The sequence below is a fragment of the Scyliorhinus torazame genome, chromosome 21 (assembly GCF_047496885.1).
Source record: "Scyliorhinus torazame isolate Kashiwa2021f chromosome 21, sScyTor2.1, whole genome shotgun sequence".
Lineage (NCBI taxonomy): Eukaryota > Metazoa > Chordata > Chondrichthyes > Carcharhiniformes > Scyliorhinidae > Scyliorhinus > Scyliorhinus torazame.
In genome coordinates, this window is record NC_092727.1 from 47,227,824 (window position 1) to 47,240,071 (window position 12,248).

The 12,248-nt window shown below is 51.1% G+C and overlaps 1 protein-coding gene across 1 annotated transcript in view; it reads left to right on the top strand.

Annotated features, from left to right (window-relative positions):
• The window catches only part of fez1 (fasciculation and elongation protein zeta 1 (zygin I)), a 166,415-nt gene that overhangs the window by 101,310 nt on the left and 52,857 nt on the right, over positions 1-12,248 (top strand). The window contains exon 4 of the mRNA XM_072486761.1: positions 7,054-7,201. Coding sequence (XP_072342862.1) covers positions 7,054-7,201 — 148 coding nt within the window. The remainder of the gene's footprint in view (positions 1-7,053; positions 7,202-12,248) is intronic.

The following is a 12,248-nucleotide window of genomic DNA, read 5'->3' on the forward strand; positions in this document are numbered from 1 at the left end:
CAAATCGGGGACCAAACCGAGGCCCCCACGTCACCCCTATGACGCCTCCACTGCCCCCAAATCTTCAGAGTCGCCGCCACCACCATGGTGTACCTTATCGGCGGGAGCGGCAACGGTGCCGGCACCAGTGTCCTCAGACTCGTGCCCACACAGGACGCCATCTCTAGCCTATTCCACACCGCCCCCTTCCCTTCCATTACGGATCATCGCCACATTGGCTGCCCAGTAGTAGCCACATAGATTCGGCAACGCCAGCCCTCCTCTGTCCCTGCTACGCTCCAGGAAAACCCTTTTTACCCTCGGGGTCTTATTCGCCCACACGAATCCCATGATGCTCCTGCTTACCCGTTCAAAAAAGGCCTTATGGATCAGAATGGGAAGGCACTGAAATACAAAGAGAAACCTCGCAAGGACCGTCATTTTAACCGACTGCATCCTACCCGCCAGTGAGAGTGGCAACATATCCCATCTTTTAAAATCCTCCTCCATCTGCTCCACCAACCGCGTCAAATTGAGCTTATGCAGGGCCCCCCAACTCCTAGCTAACTGGATCCCAGGTACCGAAAGCTCCTTTCCGCCCACTTCAGCGGTAGCTCGTCTATCCCCCTTCCCTGGTCTCCTGGGTGCACCACAAAGAGCTCACTCTTCCCTACGTTGAGTTTATACCCCGAAAAGTCCCCAAACTCCCTAAGGATCCGCATGACCTCCGCCATTCCCTCCACTGGATCCGCAACATACAATAACAGGTCGTCGGCATACAGCGACACCCGGTGTTCCTCTCCCCCCCGAACCAATCCCCTCCAGTTCCTGGACTCCCTCAATGCCATGGCCAACGGCTCAATTGCCAGTGCAAACAACACGGGGGACAGGGGACACCCCTGCCTCATCCCCCGGTACAGCCGAAAGTACTCCGACCTCCGCCGGTTCGTAGCCACGTTCGACACTGGGGCTTTTTATAGTAGCCTAACCCAACTGATGAACCCCTCCCCGAACCCAACCCACCGCAGCACCTCCCAAAGATACTCTCACTCCACCCGATCGAAGGCCTTCTCCGCGTCCATAGCTGCCACTACCTCTGCTTCCCCCTCCACCGAAGGCATCATAATCACATTAAGGAGCCTCCACACATTGGTGTTCAGCTGCCTACCCTTCACAAATCCCGTCTGGTCCTCATGAATCACCCCCGGGACACAGTCCTCAATTCTCATGGCCAGAACCGTCGCCAGCAACTTTGCGCCGACATTGAGGAGCGAGATCGGCCTGTACGCTTCACACTGTAATGGGTCCTTGTCCCGCTTCAAGATCAAAGAGATCAGCGTCCTGGACATTGTCGGGGGCAAGGTCCCTCCCTCCCTCGCCTCATTGAAAGTCTTCACTAGCAGCGGGCCCGGCAGGTCCGTGTACTTCCTATAAAATTCTACCGGGAACCTATCCGGCCCCGGGGCCTTCCCTGCTGCATGCTCCCTAGTCCCTTAACCAGCTCCTTCAGCCCAATCAGTGCCCCGCAGCCCAACAACCTGCTCCTCCTCCACCCTCAGGAACCTCAGCCGATCTAGAAATTGGCGCATTCCCCCTCCCCCTTTGGGGGCTCCGACCTGTACAGCTCCTCATAGAAGTCCCTGAATGCCACGTTTATTCCCACCACACTCCGCACCGTGTTACCCCTTTATCCATAACTCTACCAATCTTCCTCGCTGCCTCCCTCTTCCGAAGCTGATGTTCCAGCATCCGACTCGCCTTCTCCCCATACTCATACGCCGCCCCCTGCGCTTTCCTCCATTGCGCCTCTGCTTTCCCAGTTGTCGGCAAGTTGAATTCCGTCTGGAGGTTCCATCGCTCCCTAAGTAGTCCCTCCTCGGGGGCCTCTGCATAGCTCCTGTCCACCCTTAATATATCCCCCACCAGTCTCTCCCTCTCTCTCCTCTCTCTCTTCTCCCTACGGGCCCTAATGGAGATTAGCTCTCCCCTGACCACCACCTTCAACACCTCCCAGACTACCCCCACCTGCACCTCCCCATTGTCATTGGCCTCTAAGTATCTTTCGATACACCCCCAAATCCGCTCGCACACCCCCTCATCCGCCAACAGTCCCACATCGAGGCACCACAGCGGGCGCTGGTCCCTCTCCTCCCCCAGCTCCAGCTCCACCCAATGCGGGGCATGATCTGAAATGGCTATGGCCGAATATTCCATGCCCTCCACTCTTGGGATTAGTGCCCTACTCACGATGAAAAAATCTATCCGGCAGTAGGCTTTATGGACGTGGGGAAAAAAAGAAAATTCCCTGGCCACCGGCCTGGCAAACCTGCATGGATCCACTCCCCCCATCTGGTCCATAAACCCCCTAAGCACCTTGGCCGCAGCTGGCCTCTTACCCGTCCTGGACCCAGACCCCCCCCCCATTATCAGGCTCCCTGCCTCCAAATCTGGAATCCGACCCAACATGCGCTTCATAAATCCGGCATCATCCCAATTTGGGGCATCTATGTTCACCAATACCATCCGCAGCCCCCTGCAATCTACCACTCACCATCACGTACCGACCTCCATTATCTGCCACAATGTTCAGGGCCTCAAACGACACCCGCTTCCCCACCAGAATCACCACCCCTCTATGCTTCGCGTTCAACCCCGAGTGAAAGACCTGCCCTACCCACCCCTTTCTCAGCCTAACCTGATCTGCCACCTTAAAATGTGTTTCCTGGAGCATAACCACATCTGCCTTCAGTCCCTTTAGGTGCGCGAACACCCAGGCCCTTTTGACCGGCCCGTTCAGGCCCCTCACATTCCAAGTTATCAGCCGGATATGGGGGCTTCCCGCACCCCCCCCCCCCCTCCCCCGCCAACTAACCATCTCTCTATTTAGGCCAGCCACGTGCCCGTGCCTCCCGCACCCTCCATTCCCCCAGGCGGCAGACCCCCGCGCCGACTCCCTCTCCTAGCTCCAGTCCCCTTTGGCCAATGCAGCAGCAAACCAGTCCCCCCCAATCTAGAACCTCCTCTAGCCGTTTTGCTCCCCCCATGGCACTCTCGTAAGTCAGCTGACTCCTGCTGACCCCGGCCTCTCCCGCCACTCCATCGACCCCCCATTGTGAGAATCCCTCCACCTCCCCCTGGCAATCAGTGTGTGCTCCTCTCCAGCACCGCCCTCCCCCCCCCCCCCCAGCCCCGCCCCCTTCCTTCCCTAGCGCGGGAAAAAGCCCGCGCTTTCCATCCAAGCCGGCCCCGCCCCTTCTGCCGCAGCTCCCTTTTTGCGGCCTTGTCTCAACTCCCCATCCCCGGGCCTCCAGTTTAGATAAAGGTCCACGCCTCCTCCGGCGTCTTGAAGTAGTGGTGCCGATCCTGAAATGTGACCCACAATCGCGCTGGCTGCAGCATCCCGAACTTCACCCCCTTCTGATGTAGAACCGCCTTAGTCCGGTTGAAGCCGACCCTCCTCTTGGCTACCTCTGCGCTCCAGTCCTGGTATATTCGGATCTCTGTGTTCTCCCACCTGCTGCTCCGTTCTTTTTTGGCCCATCTCAGGGCACACTTCCTGTCCACAAAGCGGTGGAACCGCACCATTACCACCCTTGGCGGCTGGTTGGCCTTGGGCCTCCTCGCCAGGACTCGATGAGCCCCGTCCTCCAGGGGCCTCGGGAAAGCTCCTGCGCCCATCAGCGCGTCGAGCATCGTGATCACATACGCCGCGGCATCAGACCCCTCCACTCCCTCCGGGAGACCCAGAATCCGGAGATTCTTCCTCCTTGACCGATTCTCCATGTTCTCAAAATTTTCTTGCCACTTCTTGTGCAGCGCCTCGTGCGCCTCCACCTTCATCACCAGGCCCAGGATCTCATCCTCGTTCTCCGAGGCTTTTACCCAACCTCCCGGATCGTCGCCCCTTGGGCCTTCTGAGTCTCCACCAGCTTGTCGATCGACGCCTTCTTCGGCTCTAGCAGTTCTGCCTTCAGCTCCGCAAAGCAGCGTTTGAGGAACTCCTGCTGCTCCTGCGACCATAGCGCCCACGCTGCTTGGTCTCCACCAGCCGCCATCTTGCTTCTCCTCCCTCGCACTTTTCGCTGCACTTAAATCACTTTCTTGACCGCTCCACTCCTGGTCCAATCCATACAGTGCCGGGGGAACCGTACTGTCACCTTCCCACACTGGGAACCGTCGAACAATTGCCGTTGGGGCTCCTCAAAAGAGCCTAAATGTCCGTTTCTAGCGGGAGCTGCCGAACGTGCGACTTAGCCCAGCATAGCCGCACCCAGAAGTCCTCCACATGACAAAGATGACCATGATCTCCTTGCACATGCGGTTGGATGAGAGGTAGAAAGAAGTTTCAGCAATTGGTTGATATTGGAGAAAAGAAGCAACACATCGGTGGGATTCTCCGGTATCCGGCGGGCTGGCTGTACCGTCGCCAAAGAGCGGCGTGAACCACTCTGGCGTCGGACCGCCCAGAAGTTGCGGAATCCTCCGCACTTCCGGGGGCTAGGCCGGCGCTGGAGGGGTCGGCGCTGTGCCGACCGGCGCCGAAGGGCCTCCGCCGGCTAGCGCGGGTTGGCGCATGCGCAGGAGGTTTCTTCTCCGCGCCGGCCATCGCGGAGCCTTACGGAGGCCGGCATGGAGGGAAAGTATGCCCCCACGGCACAGGCCCGCCTGCAGATCGGTGGGCCCCGATCGCGGGCCAGGCCACCGTGGGGACGCCCTCCCGAGGACCCCACTAACCGTCCTCCAAGCCAGGTCCCGCCGGTATGTACCATGTCCATTTCACGCTGGCGGGACTGGCCGAAAACGGGTGGCTGCTCGGCCCATCAGGGCCTGGAGAATTGCTGGGAGGGCCGCTGCCAACGGCCCCCGACCGGCGCGATCCCTGCCCCCGTCCGAAAACCGGTGCCGGAGAATTCGGCAGCTAGCGCCGGAGCGGCGGGGGGGGGATTCACACTGCCCCCCGGTGATTTTCAGACCCGTCGGGGGGTCGGAGAATCCCGTCCATGGTCTTTGCTATCCTTTCCTGATCCTTACAAGGGCGACATAGTGATTAGCACTGCTGCCTCACAGTGCCAGTGACCCAAATTCAATTCCAGCCTTGGGCCACTATGTAGAGTTTGCACTTTCTCTCAGTATCTGCATGGGTTTCCTCTCGGGTGCTCCGGTTGCCTCCCATAATCCAAAGATTTGGGGGTTGGGGTGGACAGGGGAGAGGACCTGGGGTGAGTGTTCTTTTGGAGGGTCGGTGCAGACTCAATAGGCCAAATGGCCTCCATCTATGCTGTCGGGATTCTAAGATCCACATAGTGTGTGGTTCTGGCAGAGCAAAGTGAGGCTTGATGGAACTTGGTGTGTTGCCAACCACATCTGGTAGTGGATTGATAAGCCAGAGTTCAGTTCAAGTCTCTGCTCGGGGTGATATGAGGTGGAGCAGCCAGGATGGGGAGGAGCAAAATTTTTACTGGGGACAAGAGTATCCAAGGTGAAGGAGAAAGGAGGGTTTGAGCACCTGTAGATTTGTCAGTGAGTGGAGGATCAAAGACAAAACAGATGGCTGCTTGAAAGTGAAATGGTAAATGCTTTTTTGCTGAGGCACTTCTTTCAAGGGCAGCATTCCTCCTGTCACCTCACTATTTCAGCACAAACTGATGATGGATCCTGAAATACACATGTTCTGTAGAGAGTCTGTTGAATTTTTATAAGATATTAGTTCAGGCTCAGCGGGACTATTGTGCCCAGTTCTGGGTGCCACACCTTGGGAAAGATGTGTAGGCATTGGAGAGAGTGTGGAAAAGATTCCCAAGTATAGCTCCAGGGATGAGGAACACGGGGCGGGATTCTCCGATCCCCCGCTGGGTCGGAGAATCCCTGGGTGGCGGCGCGAATCCCGCCCCGATTCCAGCTGCCGTATTCTCTGGCGCCGTTTTTCAGGCGGGGGCAGGACACGCACCACACCGGTCGGGGGCCGTTGGCAGCAGCCTCCCCGGCAATTCTCGGCCATCTGTTTTTGGCCAGTCCCGCTGGCGTGGGTTACGCATGGTCCCACAAGGCGGGACCTGGCAGATCAGTTGGCGTGAGCAGTCCTCGGGGGGGGGGGGGGGCAGGGGGGGGGGCAGGGGGTGCGTGGGGGGGGGGGGCAGGGGTTGCGTGGGGGGGGGGGGGGCAGGGGGTGCGTGGGGGGACCCAACCCCGGGGGGCCCCACGGTGGCCTGGCCTGTGATTCCTGTGATTGGGGCCCACTAATCTGAAGGCAGGCCTGTTCCGTGGGGTCACTTCTTCCTCCCGCGCCAGCCCCTGCCCAGCGTGGAGAAGAGAACCCACTGCACATGCGGCAAAATATGAAGGCCGATCTGCGCATGCGCGGAATCATGCCGGAGGTTCCACGCATGCGCGAGATCACGACGGCCGTTCTGCGCATGGGCAAACTCGCGCAGTCCCTTCGGCGCCGGCTGGAGCAGCACCAACGACTCTGGCGCCCACCTAACCCCCGAAACAGGTGAGAAGTCCGCACCTTGGGGGCCCATTGACACCGGAGTCGTTGCCGCCAGTTTTCCCACCGGTGCGGGGACTTAGTCCCCGGAAGGGAGAATCCTGGCCATGATTTATGAAAATAGATTGGAGAAGTTGGGACCATTTTCTTGGAGATGAGAAGCTGAAAGGAGATTTGATGGAGTGATTCAAAATCATGAGTGGATCAGGGCAGAGTAGAGGGGGAGAAATCGTTTGCACTCATGAAAAGATCAAGAAAGAGACTGCACAGATTAAAAAATGTAGACAAAAGGACACGATAAGTGGTTAAGTTTTGGAATGTACTGCCTGAGAGAGTGGTGGGGGCAGGTTCAATCAAAGCATCCAAAAGGGAGTTAGACTGTTATCCGAAAAGGAAGAATGTGCAGGGCCATGGGGGATGGCGTGAGGTGAATTGCTCAGTCAGGGAGCCAGTGCAGAGATGATGGGCTGAATGGTCCCCTCTTGCACTGCAGCAATTCTGTTGGAAGTTTACCAGAACTCTTGAGAAAAGAAGTTTGAAAGTTAGCAGTGTGTCAGTGATGTAAGCGTCTGATAATCTACCTACAGGTCATCGAGGAAATTGAAGAGATGATGCAGAATTCCCCTGACCCTGATGTCGAGGAAACACCATCGCAGTCTGACAAGCTGTCGGTCCTCTCGCAGGAGGTGCAGGTGTTAAAACCATCTAGCAGCAACAATAACATCCAGGTGGAAGGTGAAGTATCAGTGCTTCCCTGTTAGGTAGATCTCTGCATGCAGTGGAGCATTAGTGATGTGGAGACTATTTCCCTTTTTAATACGTTAACATTTCACTGTCCTTGGCTCCTTACAAAGGAACCTTAACAGGCTCAAAACATAAATCCTGTGGTTGTGCCCAATATAAGGTTAACAACATGGCAACCAGAACTGGGCACATTGATACCTGTTTCACCATTTAGATCAATCATGGCTGATTTGTGCTTCAACTCCATTTATCCACCTTAACTTCATATCCCTTAATACCCTTAACCAATAAAAACAGTATGCTGTGCTATACCTGTCACACACAGGGCCATAGAAATTATACAGATGGAAGGGAACCATTTGGCCCATCCTGTCCATGCCAACCCAAAGACAGCCTGGTGCCCTTTCTAATCCCATCTTCCTGCACCCGGGCCATAGCCCTGCAGCTTGCAGCACTTAAGATGCAGCTCCACCTTACTGTTTAAAAGAGTTTAGGGTCTCTGCCTCCACCACCAACTCAGGCAACGAATTACAGACATCCCCCATCCTCTGCGTAAAAAGATTTCCCTCATGTTCCCGCTACACCTTCTGCTACTTCGCTTGAGTCTATGACCCCTGGTTTTTGAACTCTCTGCCAAGGGACACAGTTTCCTCCTGTCCATCTCTTCCTCTCACAGTTTTGTATACCTCAATCATGTCATACCTCGGCCTTCTCTGTTTCAAGGAAAGCAACCCCAACCTTTGCTCACAGCTCAAATTCTCCAGCCCGGGAACATTCTAGTAAATCTTCTCTGCGCTCTCCCCAGAGCAATTACATCCTTCCTGTAATGTGATACAATACAATATACTTTAATTTGATAAGGGGCATACACCACCCTCCAGCCCTTTTACCAACACTTACAATACATTTTGTAGATGTGGTAGAAATCAATAAAAGGGATAAACACTCAGAAACAGAAGATCCCTTGGTAATGTGCCTATTAAGGGATAACCGTTTGACATTACTGGAAGGGAAGTGTGACATGTGATTCAGTCTTAGCTTCCTTTGAGCAGAACAAAGTGCCTCTGATTTCGTCAAGCTTTCTACCTTGGTATGAATGTTCTCACGTGCCTAATCTCAATAAATGAACCCATACCATGTTTCATCCATTCCCACTTTTGCCACCATGTTATGGTGTTTTAGAATTATATAAAAAGCACCAGTCACTCAAGGGATTGAGTAAACATGTCGTGGGCTCATTTATTTCTCTACTCGTAGGGTTCTGAATCTTTGGAATTCCTCACTCCAGTGGTCCATAGGTACACAGTAATTGAGAATATTCAAGGAGATGAATGGATTTTTGGGAATGAAGGGATATGGAGAATATATGAGAAGGTGTAGCTGAGGTAAGAGCTCAAGATGAAGGATTATTGAACTGCAAAGCAGGATCAAGGGTTGCATGACCAACTCCCTGTTTCTATGTCTGAAGTTTTATGGACATCCTTAACTCTCTCTTGCGCTTTGAAGATGTTTGAGTGTATTTCTTACCCTTGCCCCTCACCCCCAACCCACCCAGAAACATTCCTCTGACTGGAATTAGAATGACACTGAAAGAGCTGCTGCCAAAACTACAAAACACCCAAATACATTAACTTCTTGAAGTAAGAAGTATAAAGGTTTCTTTGTGGAAATACGGCTTTCACCAAAATGTTTATAAGTGTGTTTTATTCAAAGCGACTTAAACCCAAAATTTGTGGAATTGTTTAGCTTATTCAAATAATTGAATAATTGGATTTTTTTTCAAATCACAAGCAGAAGATTGGAATATAGTAACACAATTAACATCTAAGGAATATTAATCAAAAGACATTCAATGGATTGCCTGTCTTTCCATTCCAATTCCAATTCTCTTCCCGCACCTAGTGATGCACTAAGGCAGAACTTTGTCCGCTTCCACAGCTGGTAATCCCCGGAACGGATTGCGAGGTGTTTATAGCTTGAGGGGAGCCACTTCACATCAAGCGTGGCTGACCCAGGAGTCTTTCCCGCTCTTACCGCCAGCCAGGGTGTCACACTCAACCTATTTATCATGTTACGAACACACCTTCCTTGACCATCAAGTGCTGGGGTGGGACTCGAACCTGGAGCTTCTGGCTCAGAGATGGGGACACCAACCCACTGCACCACAAGACCTGCCTCTGTCTTTACTCCCCATCAAACCATCTGGAAATTAACTCTTCCCCAATGGAAGCAATAGATGCCCAAATTCAGCTCTCCAAGCCATCCTCCTTGAACTGGAGCACATGATATTAATGTTGACATGCCTGCTAGGTATAAGCTGCCGAGTGAATCACTTAACCACCCATGTGAAGTCAACAAAGGGGAAATTAGACCATGAAATCATAACATTGGTGAAACATGCTTTAGGATAACTGCATATCAGTTATCACTTACTGTAACTGCATATCAATGTTATGTATATGCAAGATATTCAGGTGGATTAATTGGTAGAATTATTATCTACGGCAGTTCCATTGGGCAGGATATTCTGGCGCTGACACCAGTGGACATTATTGCCAGCGCAGGTCTTCAAATCTTACCATCCCACCCGTGACCACCACCGTCAGGACCAGAAATTCCACCCATTAGGTCATTGTAACCCAGCTTTGATTGAGGTCTCCACTCATCTGCTTAACGCCAGTTCATATTATTACTCAATATCCAAGGTCGGTACAAAATAAAATCTATTTGGATCAGACTTTATATGGAAGGATTTTCTATATGATTTATCTATATGGTGGCAGCAAGTGAACTTTGTTTATAAGCGCAAAATAGATACATGACCCAATTTTGACAGCCAGTGTCCTGTATGGTCTCTGATCCGTGTAATTAGATTGGCTCATTTTTCAGGCTACACTGCAATGTAGGAAGTGTTCGTCAACTTGAAAGCCAGCTGTTTGAGGAATGCTCCCCTTATTTCAGTCATCATCCATCAGCTGCTGCCCGACAAAAACACCTTCACTTGCACTTCAAATAATTTTTATGATATCCCTTTGTCCAAAGTTTACTGAACAGTTAATCATAGTGCAATACTTTGCAGGAGTGATTCTCCTATTTGGCGATAGAATTCTTAGATAGCCGCACGTCAAGCACTTGTAATGAACAACTCCTAATAATTACATTGGGTGGAAAATACATCAGCTGGATGAATGCTTATTTCCCATTTCCCAAGGGAATGCTAGCTGTATTAAGACATCCCAAATATGACTTGGGTCTTCAGGGCCATGTATGAGGATAGGAACATTAAGAGCAGAAACAGGCTATTGAGCCCCTCAAATCTGCTCAGTCATTTAATTATAATTTGGTTGATCTGGACTTCACCTCCATTTTCCCATCTTTGCTCCGTGTACATCAATATTGAGGCACAGCAAAATCTAATTGACCCTCGGCATTCACAGCCTTTAGGGGCGGAGACTTCCCGGTTTCTACTACCATTTGTGTGAAAGTGTTTACTACCATTTGTGCTTCCTGATTTCACTTCTGATCGGCCCAGCTTTGATATTAAAGATTACGCCTGCTCATTCTTGGTTCCGTCACCAGAAGAAATAGTTTCTGTAGTATCAATAGTAAATAAGCAGTGACAAATCTTCTTTCAACATTTTAAACACCTTGATCAATTGAAGGAATAAAAGCCAAGTATGTTTGTCCAACCTGTCCTCGTTATTTAACCCCTCTCATACACAGTATCACTTTGCTCTATCCATAAGTCATAGAAGAGGAACGAGGCAAGGCATCCAAACACATGACCACCTTTATGATCATCAGAACGTGATTTGCTGTCCCCCTTGAATAACTTAATTTTATAATCAGAGAATCATAGCATAGTTACGCACAGCCGAAGATCATTGTATAATCAGAGAATCATAGCATAGTTACGCACAGGCGAAGGTCATTGTATAATTGGAGAATCATAGCATAGTTACGCACAGGCGAAGGTCATTGTATAATCAGAGAATCATAGCATAGTTACAGCACAGGCGAAGGTCATTGTATAATCAGAGAATCATAGCATAGTTACGCACAGGCGAAGGTCATTGTATGATCAGAGAATCGTAGCATAGTTACAGCACAGGTGAAGGTCATTGTATGATCAGAGAATCATAGCATAGTTACGCACAGGCGAAGGTCATTGTATGATCAGAGAATCGTAGCATAGTTACAGCACAAGTGAAGGTCATTGTATGATCAGAGAATTGTAGCATAGTTACACACAGGCGAAGGTCATTGTATAATCAGAGAATCATAGCATAGTTACGCACAGCCGAAGGTCATTGTATAATCAGAGAATCATAGCATAGTTACGCACAGGCGAAGGTCATTATATGATCAGAGAATCATAGCATAGCTACGCACAGGCGAAGGTCATTGTATGATCAGAGAATCATAGCATAGTTACGCACAGCCGAAGGTCATTGTATAATCAGAGAATCATAGCATAGTTACGCACAGGCGAAGGTCATTATATGATCAGAGAATCATAGCATAGTTACGCACAGGCGAAGGTCGTTGTATAATCAGAGAATCATAGCATAGTTACACACAGGCGAAGGTCATTGTATGATCAGAGAATCATAGCACAGTTACAGCACAGGTGAAGGTCATTGTATAATCAGAGAATCATAGCATAGTTACGCACAGCCGAAAGTCATTGTATAATCAGAGAATCATAGCATAGTTACGCACAGGCGAAGGTCATTATATGATCAGAGAATCATAGCATAGTTACGCACAGGCGAAGGTCATTGTATGATCAGAGAATCATAGCATAGTTATGCACAGGCGAAGGTCATTGTATGATCAGAGAATCATAGCATAGTTACACACAGGCGAAGGTCATTGTATAATCAGAGAATCATAGCATAGTTACGCACGGGCGAAGGTCATTGTATAATCAGAGAATCATAGCATAGTTACGCACAGGCAAAGGTCATTGTATAATCAGAGAATCATAGCACAGTTACGCACAGGCGAAGGTCATTGTATAATCAGAGAATCATAG